General features: G+C 46.9%; 1 protein-coding gene across 2 annotated transcripts in view; it reads left to right on the top strand.

Annotated features, from left to right (window-relative positions):
* celsr1a (cadherin EGF LAG seven-pass G-type receptor 1a) overlaps positions 1-15,000 on the top strand; it is a 103,693-nt gene that overhangs the window by 47,422 nt on the left and 41,271 nt on the right. For both annotated transcript variants that reach the window (XM_031582649.1, XM_031582648.1), the window contains exons 4-5: positions 1,494-1,609; positions 4,035-4,123. In XM_031582649.1, coding sequence (XP_031438509.1) covers positions 1,494-1,609; positions 4,035-4,123 — 205 coding nt within the window. The remainder of the gene's footprint in view (positions 1-1,493; positions 1,610-4,034; positions 4,124-15,000) is intronic.

Genomic DNA, 15,000 nt, shown 5'->3' with positions numbered 1-15,000 from the left:
TCACCACTGGTCTTACGCTGCTCTCTCTCCCTCTCTCTTCCTCTCTCTCTCCTTCCCTTTGTAGTCTTCTCTCCGTGCTTCCTTGTGTTGTCTTTCATCCTTACCCAATTCCCACTGACACTGAAAGCCGTTTATTGCTCGCTGTTATGCTCGAGTGGTGCCCTGTGGGAATGGGAGCTAAATGGTGAAGTTGAACCATGAATCGATCCCCTGGCGAGCCAGTAACATTAACGCTAATCTACTGCCACGGCTCCAGTGGGAATGCGAAACACAAGATTCCCGTTTTTGAGAAGGGCAAGGGGGGGGGGGGGGGGACTTCTCCCCCTTCATAGACTACATTGGTATCAGAGTAAGCCCTAACTCCATTGATGTCCCATTATTTCTCTCAGGACTAATTCATGTCTATGTCAAGTGTTTGTGATCACTTTGAACCCAAGACTGCCTTTTATTGGTGAACTGATTCAAGTTTGCTCCAGGCTATGCAGCAAACAGTGTTTCCTGGTTGCTATGGTTGCCTAGTTGCTATGGTAAAGAAAACGTCAAAGCTACAGATAGCTAGGATAGTTCAGAGCTAGGTTACCTGGCGTGCGAGCCCGCATGTTTTACACGCCTTGTAGAGGTTCATGCGCCGTAGCATCCCAGTCTGGTGGTAAATACAGTCTGGTGGGAATACACGACACCAGTTACTTTACCGTTATGGAAGACTAAATGTGAGTGTGAATGAAAATGAGATATCTATCCCGTGTCGTTTTTAGCTGATACTGTACATTCATTTGTGAAGGGGGCTCTTGGCTCTTGGGTTATATGCAGTGGGTCATTAGTGTATGTATGTGTGTGTGCGTGTGCGTGTGCGTTTGCGTGTGCGTGCGTGCGTGCGTGTGTGTGTGTGTGTGTGTGTGTGTGTGTGTGTTTGGTTCTTGGGTCATTAGTGTGTTTTTCTCTGCTCAGGTATTTACACACTTCCTGCTTTCTCGACTGCTGATTCTAGGGTAATGTGTGTGTATCTGTGCGTGCGCGCGCGTTTGATGATGTGTGTGTTTGGTACTTGGGTCAGACACAGGTGGTCATCAGTGTGTGTTTTCTTGAGGTCAGTAATTGAGACTTTTCCTGCTTCCTAGCCATGCTTGTTATGATTGTGCGTGTGTGTGTGTGTTTCCTTTAGGTCAGGTATGGAGACTCTTCCTGCTCTGTTGCCCTCTCCAGGTCATTTTCCTCCTGCGCTTTTGGTTCTCAGGCCTCAGTGCCTCACTCCTTTGTCTCAGTGGCAGACACCACTTGCCCTTTTACCCTGGGAATCAACCTGGGAGGAGTGTGTGTGTGTGTGTGTGTGTGTGCGCGTGTGTGGATAGGAATGTTTGATTGAGTATGATTTATGTGAGCACCCTAGCCCAGCTTTGCTGTTTAAGATAGGAGAGTTTACACGTATATGTTACATTTGTGTATTGTGTTTTCTTCTGCCTTATTTCACCTTTTGCTCTTGCCGTATCTCTCAGGTTTGCTACACAGGACAGGAATGCACTGCTGCTCTACAATGGCCGCTTCAATGAGAAACATGACTTCATCGCCGTGGAGATCATTGAGGAGCAGGTCCAGCTCACCTTCTCTGCAGGTCAGTCTCTATTTAGACGTTAACGCTAATTTATTAGCCACTGCTAGCATTGCACCTAAGGTCATTGCCCTAACCCTGCACTTCTTAGTGTATTATCCATATTAAAGCCCTTATCAGCGCTAACTGATTAGCACTAATGGGTAATAGTTGGTTATCTCTAAATGTCTGTAGATAAATCTCTTTAATGTACTAATAACTCCCGTGATACACATAGCGGGTAAATAACCTTATCAAGCCGACAGCTGAGCAGATTGGTAGGTGTTGAGTTCCCTGTGTGTGTGTGTTTGTGTTGGAGAGAGAGAGAGTGTATTTGTGTCTACGTTATTGCATATGTTTGCAAGTGTATGCAGAGTCCTTTGGGGGGCATTTGGCTTGGAGAAAGGGCTCTGAGTGTGTGTGTGTGTGTGTGTGTGTGTGTGTGTGTGTGTGTGTGTGTGTGTGTGTGTGTGTGTGTCCATTTTATAAAAGAATGGAATGGGCTGTTAGAGAGGCTTTATGACTTGTTAAGTGTTGGCACTTCCATTAATCAATCAAGCAGAGGTTTACATGAGGAAACAGCTGGACACACACACACACACACTCACACACATTTTGTGATCACACTTCTGTGGGCACACACAAATGCACTGTGGTTGTGTGTGCACTGTGCGTGTGTGGTTGTGTGTGTGTGTGTGTGTGTGTGTGTGTGTGTGGTTGTGTGTGCACTGTGGTTGTGTGCGTGTGTGGTTGTTTGTGCACTGTGGTTGTGTGTGTGTGTGGTTGTGTGTGCACTGTGGTTGTGTGTGTGTGTGTGTGTGTGTGGTTGTGTGTGCACTGTGGTTGTGTGTGCACTGTGTGTGTGTGTGTGTGTGTGTGTGTGTGTGTGTGTGTGTGTGTGTGTGTGTGTGTGTGTGGTTGTGTGTGCACTGTGGTTGTGTGTGTGGTTGTGTGTGCACTGTGGTTGTGTGAAATAAAACTAGGGAAGGCAGAGCAGGTATGCTTTGTGTTGTTCTCACGGTACAACATAAATCACTGTGAGCTCACACGCCCATAACCACACACCTGTAGCCTGTATGTATATACACGCACACACACACACACACACACACACACACACACACACACACACACACTCTAAAAATCATACACAAGTGCCTGTACACACACACTCACTAACTCTGCCTCTGTGGCCTTCTCTCTCTCACACACACACACACACACACACACACACACACACACACACACACACACACACACACACACACACACACACAAACTAGCACTCATGGCTCCTATAATGCCTCCACTGTTCTCCTGTAAAGCACACTCCTTTAATGTGGACTCACATTAACAGGCATGTTAATGATAAACCCTTTAAAAGGTCAAAAGGTCACATGTTCTCTGAAGAAACTTTTCAGCCTGTTGCAGTTGGTGCTCAGTATCTCCTCTGTCACATACAAACCACACACACACACACACACACACACACACACACACACACACACACACACACACACACACACACACACACACAAACATAGCCATTCTCCTTTACCCTCTTGAGCATGTTTAGGTTGCTGTACACACACACACACACACACACACACAGACAGACATAGACACAAGCACAGCCATTGTCCTCCTCTTCCAGTCCATTGACTAACATCTGGCAGGGTGTGTGTGTGTGTGTGTGTTTGTGTGTGAGAGACCAAGTGAGTGTGTGAGACAGTGAGTGAGTGTTGGAGTGTGTGTGTGTATTTGAGTGTGTTTGAGTGTGCGTGTGTGTGTGTGTGTGTGTGTTTACCGAGTCAGTCCTGTGGATTCCACCCAGGCAGCCGCAGCCTTTGGCAAACAGTGTGTATAAATCCCTGGCTAAGCCCAGTGTGATTGTGCGGTGCCTCTCGGCTCAATGGGCTTCTTTGAGACGCCAGGAAAGAGCCCGACACAGAATAATGGCCTCTCAGAATGTGATAGATAGCTGTTCACGGAGATGCCGTTGTCAGGGCGATACAACACGACTCGCTGTTGAGTATGACTGGTGTCGCCACGGGAACAGAGGCCGAGTGGATTCTGTGATGTTAGTGAAAGACTAGCAGTGGTGTCCGGTTTATAATTAAAAGTGTAGTTTTCGTATGTTAGCGTAAAAGTTGTGATAGTTGCCACAATGTCTTAATTTTATTTATGTGGTCAAAGTGACTGAGGTTAGTTTCTAGTCAGGGTTCAGAGATGTGAGGTTGAAAAAGCCCAATCGTAGATGCTGAGAGAATGATGAGGGTATGCTTACACTACAAATAGTGACATCATTGAATTAAATTGATAAGATGGTGTTATGCTCAGTGTATGAAGGGTACACTATTAAAGAGGTCCTCACAAAGAGTTTAAAATGAAGTGATTTAATTTGATCGTATTTAATCACTAACTGTATCATGTCCTGTCAATTCTACAGGAGAGACCAAGACCATAGTAGCCCCCTTCGTCCCGGGCGGGGTCAGTGACGGCCAATGGCATTCAGTTCAGCTGCACTACTACAACAAGGTAGGTGGAGGCTGCTGTCAATGAAGCTCATCTCCGTGGCAGTCACGCCGCTGGATGGCTGCGCACGGACCACTGTCATTAACAGTATCCGTTCCCACGGCGATTGGCTTGCCTCTCTCACAATGTGTTTCATCTGAAGATGGGGAATGTTATTATTTAATGGCAGCGGGTGCCTGGAGAAACAGGTGTGTACGGATGGAGAGGTGGCAGCTTGTGTTTCAGGCCAAGAGACGGTGTTGTTTTCCCCTCCAACATCCAAACACAGAAACCCCGGGGCCTTTGCAGGCTCAGTCAAAGGCTGTTACTGTTACTCATCGGGTACAAAATACAGGAAATAACATATGTACACACACACACACACACACACACACACACACACTCTGCCCACTTCACCCCCTATAGTTTATTTAAAGTTTACAGTTTGGGAATGACCCTGGGCATCTGCCGATTGTCTCAGTAGGTGGCTATTATGTAACTTATTTTTTACACACACACACACACACACAGACACACACAGACAGAGGAGGTACACACTGTAGAAGAACACTTCTTCTTGTGTTTCGTGAGATGACACGCCTGTCTTCAGTTTATACAGAGAGGAGCAGAGAGGAGGAGAAGATGGGGGAGTACAGAGGAGTGGAGGGACGAGAAGGGGAGACAAGAAGAGCCAGGAGGGGAGGAAAGAAATGGAGAAAGGTTGAGGAGAAGAGAGGAGGGGAGAAGACAGAAAATGAGAGAGGATGAGGGGAAGAGACTGCATGAGAAGAAATGGCAAAGGAGGAGAGGAGAAAAGAGGGGAGAGGCGGAGGGGGAAAGAGGGAGGAGCAGAGGAATGAAAGGAAGAAAAAGGGGACAGGAGGACGTGAGAGGAGAGAAAGATGTCTCCCCTCTAAACACTTCCGTCAGAGAGGACCCAGACCAGCGTCTCCAGTTTCCGTGTGCTTTGATTCCTGCTGTCCTCCCTGTGCTGTTGTTTATTAGAGGCTGAATGAAGGCTTTGTGGCGAGGCAGGTCCCCTCCCTCACCGCCTCAGGTTTCACTCCAACTCTCTCTCTCTCTCTCTCTCTCTCTCTCACGTTCTGTCTCTCTGTCTCTCTCTTTCTTTTACTCTCTTCTCTGGCAGCCATCTTAAAGAGTATCCTGCCCTCATTAAGTGAAGGAGAGGAGAAGCTCTCACAGAGGAAGAGAGTGTGAAAGGGAGAGAGAAACAAAGCTATCCTCTTGGTTTTCTCTCCACACAGTTAGACTGGGTGTGTTAGTACAGGATGGGGAGAGTGTGTGTATGTGTGTGTTGATACAGAAAGGAAGATTAGGGTGTTTAAGATTCAAAGAACTTTTTGGAAATCCTGATGAAATTAGATGCAACGGCGTGAAGTAAAACCCTGCAGTAGAGTGTGTGTATGTGTGTGTGTGTGTGTGTGTGTGTGTGTGTGTGTCTGTGTGTGTGTGTTTGTTTGCTTGTGTGTGTGTGTGTGTGTGTGTGTGTCTACCATGTCCTTATGTTATGTAGAGGATAATCTGAACAGGGTTTTAGGGGATGTGCTCAAAGCGTACTCGTCCAGACTGACACGCCTATGTTAGGTGGCCCATTGCTTGGTGTGTGAAAGGCTCTTTGGTGTGGATGTCACTGGTGTGTGTGTGTGTGTGTGTGTGTGTGTGTGTCTCCACAGTCCCTCTGTCGTCCTCAGCCCGGGTGAATGTGTTTGTGAATGCCTGTGTGTGCCTCTGTCAGGAGAGTGTGTATTGAGCAGGCTGGTGCCAGTCGGTGTTAGTTCTGTTTGTCTTTCAGGAGGGCTTTGCTGTCTGCTGTTTGTGGATATGCCGCCATGGTAACCGTTCAGATTGATTTCCATGCTGCCAATCTCGACAGAAACTCCTCCCTTCTTTGTTTTTTACTTCTCATCCGTAGCATTTACTTCTTTCTCTCTTTGACATTTTTTTTCTCCCTTCGTCTCTTTTTCTCTCTCCCTCCAGCTCACTTTCTCTCTCTCTTGCTCTCGCTCTTTCACTCTCTCACTCTTTCTCACACAGTAATACACATAAAATCATTCGACCACACAGACGGACGAATACACATTGAACAGCACAACCTCCAGCCTTGATTAGCTTCACGACCCAAACACACACATAAACACACACACACACACACACACACAGATGACCAACATCTCAGGCCTGAGTTGACCTCTGTGTGGTGCCTTGCAGCCCTGGCCCTCATTTAATCAGGCCAGGGGAAGCCACCGTGCTGCCTTCACTCATCCTCTTCCTGTGAGGTCATGTCTGAGACAGGAAGGGTGTCTTGGGCAGGAAGCTGTTTGGACAGGATTGTGATAGGGCTTGATGAGGGTCTACCAGAACTGATCTGGGAGTGTTGAGGAGTGTCTGGAGAAGATTCACTTACTCTTAGAACTGATCTGGGATTGTTGAGGAGTGTCTGGAGAAGATTCACTTACTCTTAGAACTGATCTGGGATTGTTGAGGAGTGTCTGGAGAAGATTCCCTCACTTTTAGAACTAAATTGGAATCTATTCTTACGTCTTCTGAAATCAGGAGTAGGTCAAGGTCCTTAAGCATCCCTATGCACTCAATATACAAGACTGCGTCTTAGTGGCCTTCTGTCTGATGGAGCTTTTAGAGGCTATGATCAGGCTTAATCCCAAATGTTAGCTCATGCAAGAGGGGATCCTGCTCTAGCCTGCACCTGGCAAGAGTAAAAGACCCTTATAGCCACCTAGCTGCATGGTCTACGCTGTGAGACTCGCGCTTGTGAGATTAGAGCTAGTGAGATTAGCAGTTTTGGTGTTGTCACAGTGAAGGAGACCGGAAAGAAATGTCTGAAATTCCTGCTTTATTTGAATTAAGGACGTCCCACTTTTTTTTTTTTCCCGAGAGAGAGCAAGGGAACATCAAGTGAGAGATGGATGCACATACACACAGACACACACACTCACACACACACACACACACACACATACACACAGACACACGCACTCACACACACACACACACACAGACACACGCACTCACACTCACACACACATACTGTGTCAGGCTTGGTCCAAACAGGAAGGCCTCAGACAGAGTTGGGTATTCTTGGACTGAGGGGGTTTGATGTTTACGTCTGAGGAAGTGACGTCAGGCCGTCCTTCCTAAAAATACGACCCCACAGGACAGGGACAGGAGTGGGGGCAGGAAGACCACAGCACTGAAAATGAAGCAGTCCATCTTCACATTGCAGTGGACTCCATTCCTGACTCATCCATTCCAGAATCATCCATTCCAGAATCATCCATTCCAGTCTCATCCATTCCTGACTCATCCAATCCAGAATCATGTGTTCCAACATCAGATGCTCAGTCTGTTCTGTGTGAGCAGATGACTAGACTGCATCCCTGTTCTGGGTCCGAATCGAAACAGTCGAATGCGAACCGAACAAATTATCTGGGCCTGATCTGAAATCAGTTTGAGCCGCTTTGTACCATAGTTAGTATCTCTGGGAGTGTTGATTTTTAATTAATTAAAACCTCTAGCATCTGCCCTCTCCAGTGTGTGTCTGTGTGGTGCAGTAAGGCTGTGTCTTGGGCAGTTTCAGAGGTTTGAGTCTTATGCATTTCAGTCGGGTCGTGTGTTTTTTTTTAGGATACCAGACACAAAGAATTTACACAACGCCGACTGCGTCTGGTTCTGGGACGTATTTCTGTGTGTGTGTGTGTGTGTGTGTGTGTGTGTGTGTGTGTGTGTGTGTGTGTGTGTGTGTGTGTGTGTGTGTGTGTGTGTGTGTGTGTGTGTGTGTGTGAAAGAGAGAGAAAGAGAGTGGTTGAGTAAGTGAGAGAGAGAGAGAGAAAGAGAGAGAGAGAGAAAGAAAAAAATAATGTGTGTCTAAGTGAGTGATATGTGCTGTTGCATGCACAGCTGTGTGTGTGTGTGTGTGTGGGGGGGGGGGGGGGTGTGCATGCTCTAGATGTTCTCACTTGCATCTTACACTTGGATATGATTTCAAAGGTGTTAATTGCCACACGCTTCAGACTGTATTTATTTACAACTTGGGCGATCATCTGCATTCCCAGAATGCACCAGACCCGACAGCCATCTGCCCTCCCAGACTTCGTCAGACATCTAATCACAGAGTGACAGACTGCAGGAATGCTCATGTGTGATGCTAGATAGCACAAACTATTACAGATAGTACAAATGCTGAGCAACGCAAATGCTTAGCATTTACTATTAATGATAACCATGCTAATAGCATGCTAACTTACCTCAAACTACATGGACTAGTACTGATAAGAATGCTAATGAATGCCCATTGGTTGCTGTTTGCATATAGCTATGCTAGAGAAATTAAGTTCTGAAATTGGCCTTAGCGATGCTCGTGGTGTCAGGCAGTAGGTTAATTGCTGGGAGGAGAAGCAGGTCTGACATGCTCATATTTAGCTCCCAGGGACAAACAAACTATAGGCCGGCCTCCCGCTGCTCCAGTCTGGCCTGACAATGGGCCACAGCCAGGGTCTCTATGGCTCATTAACTCCTGTGATACAGGGCCCCTCAAACTCACACGCACACACACGCTCACACACACACACACGCACACACACGCACCACACACACACACACACACACACACACACACACACATACATACATACATACATACGCGCACATACACACACACACACAGTCGTGCAGGCACACACACTCACTACCACAAACACATAGATATAGACTGTTTCACCTTTGGATACAGAATGCTCAGAATACACATGTGCACGCACACACACACGCACACACGCACACACCACACGCACATACATACAGAATGTACAGGACCATAAAACCACTCCTTTTTTAGAAGCTCCAGAGTGAAATGTCAGATCAGCTGAGTGTTTTTTTCTGGGTCTGTTTTTAAAGTAATTACTTTCTGCCCAGACACTCACAGGTCGTCGAGAGGTGTGTTTGAATGCCTGGAATAACTCTGACGTCGTTAACATTTTTAAACCAAAGCACATTACGCTGGGCTGCTCTGTTTGGAAGAGTGTGTGTGTGTGTGTGTATGTGTTATATTAATTACAAAGGAAGAAAGGGTCAAATCAGAGGTGCATCTAGCCTCACCAAAGAATAACACTCCTGCTGTCTGAAAAGGGCACTCACACACACACACACACACACACACACACACACACACACACACACACACACACTGTGTTCAAACATTCTGCTGGATCCTGGTGACTACTACTGTGCACTCGACAGTTGATTTTGTGATCCCCATTAGACCTTTATGTGATTGTCATTTATGTGATTGTGGGGTGTGTGTGTGTGTGTGTGTGTGTGTGTGTGTGTGTGTACGTGTGTGTGCTCTAACACTGTCCCCCGCCCCCCCTCTCTCCCGTGGTTGTATCCAGGACAGCATGTCACTGCTGGGCTCCAGAGGGGGGCTGCAGGTGCCTCTCTTTACTGCCTGGCTGGAGCTCACCCACAAGGAGGTAATGTCGGAGCGTGCCTGCGCCGCAGGGCAGCCGGGGCCGGCCCGGATCTGTTTGACGCGTAGTTCTGTAGAGTTAGCTGTGCCATGGTGGTGGTGCTTTTATGAACAATACAAATATAATCATTTTACACTGTATCCCACAATGCATTGCTTCACAAGCTGTTCACCTTGTAGCTCTAATGTTGTCTTAGCTATGCTCATTTGTATCGTAATAACAGTTTACAATGACAGCATGCCGTTGATGGCCATTCTTTTAAGTGTCATCTGAAATAAAAATAAACAGGAGTTGCTTACCCAAAGCACTGACTAGTTACACTCCTGCAATACACTGGGATCTTTGTAGAGATGCGTGGGTGGGAGGAATGGTTGAGTAACGAAAAAAGACAGCTTATTGTATTTATTTCAGTGCTTTAGCATGTGTGACTACTGGGGCAGCGTAAACAGCGACTTCTCTCTTTCTCTCTCTCTCACACACACACACACACACACACACACACACACACACACACACACACACACACACACACTGTGGGGCAGATTAAACCGACATTAAAAGGATTCAAAAGTTTAGCGACCAGGAAATAAATATACATTCTAATATGATGTCATCAAACAGAGGACAAGGCAGTAATAAAAGGCAGTAATTTTACACAGCTGGAAAAAAAGCTATAACAAACTGATTAAATAGTGTAGCAGGCATCTACACGTGTGTGTGTGTGTGTGTGTGTGTGTGTGTGCATGCATCTACACGTAGGGAAGTGGATGAAGTGAAAAGGTGATGGCAAGACATAAAAAGGCAAACGAAAGTAAAGGTTGCTTTTAACACGGCACAAATGAGCAAAACTGGTGCTCAGAATACTGCTTCCATTGTTTCTGGAAGTTTCTCATTCATGCGTCACAATCTGGATCACACCTGCTTTCAGAAGGCAGAAGATTTTCACCACAAAACAGATCAGTTCGCTGTTTCCTGCAGTTTTCATACATGCAACAAAATGTGCAATCAGTCACTCCTTGCGCTTCTCCTCCCATAATTTTGCCCCAAAACTCACTCTTTTCCCATGACCCTCCAACGAATGAGTATGCGTAAGTCAGAAAAGCGCAACTTGTCATTCTGCGCTCCTGCAGCAGGCGGAATGCAGAATGCAGTCCATGTGCGGTCTGTTCGTACGTACCATGCCATATTTTTAGACGCACATTGTGACGCCTAAGTAGTACGCCTGAAACGGGCGCTAGCATGTTAGTACATCTGCCCCATGAGAATGAGAGAGGGAGTGGGAGAGAATGAGAGAGGGAGTGGGAGAGATAGAGGGATTCAAGTCTTGAGTGTGGAGGAACGAGTGTGGGACGACTGAGAGACAATAAAAACAGTTGAAGAGAGACAAAGGGAAAAGAGTGAGATATAAAGAAAAGAAAAAGCAAGGGAGAGAGAGAGACAACCACAGTGAGTAAGAGAGACAAAGAGAGGGAGTGAGAGAGACAGAGAAACACAGATGGAGAGACACAGAAAGAACAAGAACGGGAGACAAAAAGGGAGTGTGGACTGTGTGTGTGTGTGTGTAAGCTCATTTTTCCTGTTCCTAGTATATTGGTCGTAATGGGCTGCTGGTCAGGTGACTCTGAGGAACAAACAACAGCAGTGTTAGAAGCAGGCAGGAAGAGGAATGCAGCTGTCCCCTCCCTACACTGTTTCCTGCTCCTGTGTGTGTGTGTGTGTGTGTGTGTGTGTGTGTGTGTGTGTGTGTGTATCTAGCGAGTGTGCGTGCAACTGTCTCTTGTTTGTGTGTGTATGATTGTGAATGCACGCATATGTGTGTGTCTATCTATCTCTCTGTTTGTCTGTGTGTGTGGGTGGGTGGGTGTGTGTGTGTGTGTCTGCGCTGTGGCATAGGAATGCCCCCCCCCCCCCCCCCACACACACACACTCACTAAACAGCCTATTTTCTTAATATAGCCTACTCCTCTGCCTAGTTATAAGAGGGTAGCTGGGTTCCCATGCACAGTCACACTGTCGTGTGTGTGTGTTGTGTGTGTGTGTGTGTGTGTGTGTGTGTGTGTGAAACAGTGTAGCAGGTTTGTCATGTGTAGAGGGCTCTTGAGGCTGGCATCTGGCTGGTTGGCATGTTCACTCATGCCAGCCCTGTTCTCCCTCCGTCACCCTGTAAAGATCAGTGCACACTTGCATCTGTGTGTGTTACATGTGTGTACATTCCCTCTTACATATCTGTGTTTGATCATGCATGTTTGGTCTTGATTGGTGTGTGTGTGCGTGTGTGTGTACGTGTGTGTGTGTGTGTCTGTGTGTGTTTGCATAGCCAGTAGCCACCCTGCAGCAGCTGAGATCACTCAGCCTCTGTTATCCTTTGCTGAAAATGTGCCACTGCTAAAGCCTCACGCTGACAAGATGTGAGGGTGTGTGTATGTGTGTGAGTGTGTGTCAATGTGTCTGTTGTTTTGTTTGCTCTTGTATCTGGTTGTCGACCTCAGTCTGACGTGTGTGTGTGTGTGTGTGTGTGTGTGTGTGTGTGTGTGTGTGTGTGTGTGTGTGTGTGTGTGTGTGTGTGTGCAAATTATACCTGTCTCTGACAGGAGTATGTGTTTGCATTGTCAGAATTGCGCACAAGAGTCTTCTATCATCCAGAGCTTAGCTGCACACAAAACGTGCGAGAGAGCTCCTCTCTAACGTGCCACCATTGAGTTGACATGTGCCTGGAAATGATTTTAATGGGTTATCACATCATCAGCACCCGTCTGTACAACAGCCAACCGCACGTAATACAGTACACACAGACACACACACACACACACACATACACACTCCAAGAATTTGCCGCAGGTCAGTGGTGGAGTGGGGTTTCTCATATGCAGATGGGCACACACACACACACACACACACACACACACACACACACACAAACACACAAGGCAGAGTGAGGATATCTCACAGTCCATTTAGCGTGACTAAACTGGGCTGGAGTCAGAGGCTGGGTCACATACACTTAGTGAAGTGAATCGGAGCAGGTCTTGTCTCACACACACACACACACACACACACACACACACACACACACACACAGGGTAGTTTGATCTGCTTTGAACAACAGACACATCCTTTACCTTCTCTCTCCCTGGCCCATGGATGAAGGATGTTCTCTGCCTCTGGTCCAAAGCTAGTAGAGGTTTGTTCAGTATTGTTCCACCCCTAGTCCTCTGTGGCACAGCCCAAACCATCCATCTAACAATCCACCAAATCAAGCCTTGAATCCCATGATAGTAGAATCAGTCGCGGCATCCTTCTGGGCTCAAACTTAAACTGCACCAGGGACCCCAGTTGTGTGTGTGTGTGTGTGTGTGTCTGTGTGTCTGTGTGTCTGTGTCTGTGTCTGCAGAAGTGTCCTGCCCATAAACCTGTCTGCAGGCCAGTTTGTGTATATTTGGCAGGTGACTTGCTGCCATAGAATTATAGATCCCTGAGGATTGGGGTAGTCTCCAAAGGAAAGCAGAGACGACAATTTATCACACACACACACACACACACCTGGCCCTCTTTACTGGCATTTGTTCTGAGTGTTCAAGCCCCAGAAATGGACATGACATGATTGCTGGCCTCCCTCCTCTTCTCTGTAGTGACAGGTGTGTGTGTGTGTGTGTGTGTGTGTGTGTGTGTGTGTGTGCGTGTGTGTGCGTGTGTGTGTGTGATTAATGGCTCTTGTCACTGAGCCTGCTGCCCAGTAACATATAGGACTGTAAGTGCTGCTATTGTTCAGTGGGAAAGAGAGCAGCATATACTGTACAAGGTGTATGCCCAGAGGATGTATATGTGGAACTTTCTGTGTGTGTGTGTGTGTGTGTGTGTGTGTGTGTAGGAATTGTAATGCTGCGTTTATGTGTGTGTATGCATTCATTTTTGAGATATAGACTTATTGTAGTCATAGTAGTGATATGCATAGGTGTACCTTCTTATTTGTGTGTGTGTGTGTGTGTGTGTGTGTGTGTGTGTGTGTGTGTGTGTGTGTGTGTGTGTGTGTGTGTGTGTGTGTGTGTGCAAGGCTGTACAGGTTCCTCGTGAATAATACACAGTTCTCAGTTTACAGGCCAGAAGGCAGATGAGGTAAGAGTGTCACCCTCTGTTCAGAATGTCACGAGATAGAGGGATAGAGAGGGATAGAGGAGAGAGAGATAGAGGGAGAGAGATAGAGGGGGGAGATAGAGGGAAAGAGAGAAAGAGGGAGAGAGAGAAAGAGGGAGAGAGAGAAAGAGGGAGAGAGCGAGAATGAGGGAGAAAGGGAGTGGTCTTAAACAGCTCAGCCAATCAGGTGTGATGTTTTCATTTGAATTCTGGGAAATAGAAGTATAAGAGAAGACACCCCACTCTTTGGCACTTGAACACATGTGTGTGCATGTACACCACTCACACACACACATACACACACACACACACACACACACACTCACACACTCACACACTCACACACACACACAGACACCCTCAATCAGCACCTTAATTCTCAACTTCCTTCATCATGAAAAAAATATCCTCCAGCCCTGAATATACCTGTGTGTGTGTGTGTGTGTGTGTGTGTGTGTGTGTGTGTGGGTGTGTGTGTGTGTGTGCGTTTGAGACCGCTCTGACAGCTTTAACATCTTTCCAGATGCGTGCCTTTGCTATGTTGTGTCTTCAGAAATCTTCTCTAACTCTGTGTGTGTGTTGGGCTGTGTGTGTAGAACTCTTCCCTAACTGTGTGTGTGTGAGTGTGTGAGTGAGAAGGGCTGTGTGTGTAGAGCTCTTCCCTAACTGTTTGTGTGTGTGTGTCTGTGTACCCTTCTGTGCTGATAATAAAAGAACAGAGGTGTGTCCCAGCTCCACTCGCACCTCATAAAGTCACCTTCCCTCTGAAGAAACTCAGCTCAACTTAGGTTCTGCGGGAAGCAAGACCTTATTGTGTGTGTGTGTGTGTGTGTGTGTGTGTGTGTGTGCACTTTAGGGGTTTCTGTGTGGGAATATGAATGCGTGTGTGTGTGTGTCTGGCGGGGATTGGAGTTTATGTTTGTCTTGTTTTGATGTGTGTGTGTGTGTGTGTGTGTGTGTGTGTGTGTGTGTGTGTAAGTGGGATATCTGTGTGTGTGTGTGCATGTGCTTGGGGGCGGACTGTAACTGCAGCCTAAGACTGATTACACCCCCTCTCCTGTACTGACTTGTGTTCCGGACAGAAACAAGTCATGGCTTTTAGCTTACACACACACGTCTGTCAGTCAGTCAGTATGTGTGTGTGTGTGTGTGCGTGTGCGTGTGTGTGTTTATCTGTTGTGATATTGTTCAAGGAAGGACAGCTCCTGGAGTTGTTCTAGACGTGTCTGCCAGCTTCCATCATCCATGTCTGTGAATCTGTGAGTG

Source organism: Clupea harengus, chromosome 16 (genome assembly GCF_900700415.2).
Source record: "Clupea harengus chromosome 16, Ch_v2.0.2, whole genome shotgun sequence".
In the NCBI taxonomy this organism is placed as follows: Eukaryota; Metazoa; Chordata; class Actinopteri; order Clupeiformes; family Clupeidae; genus Clupea; species Clupea harengus.
This window is presented reverse-complemented; position numbering and strand designations above follow the sequence as displayed.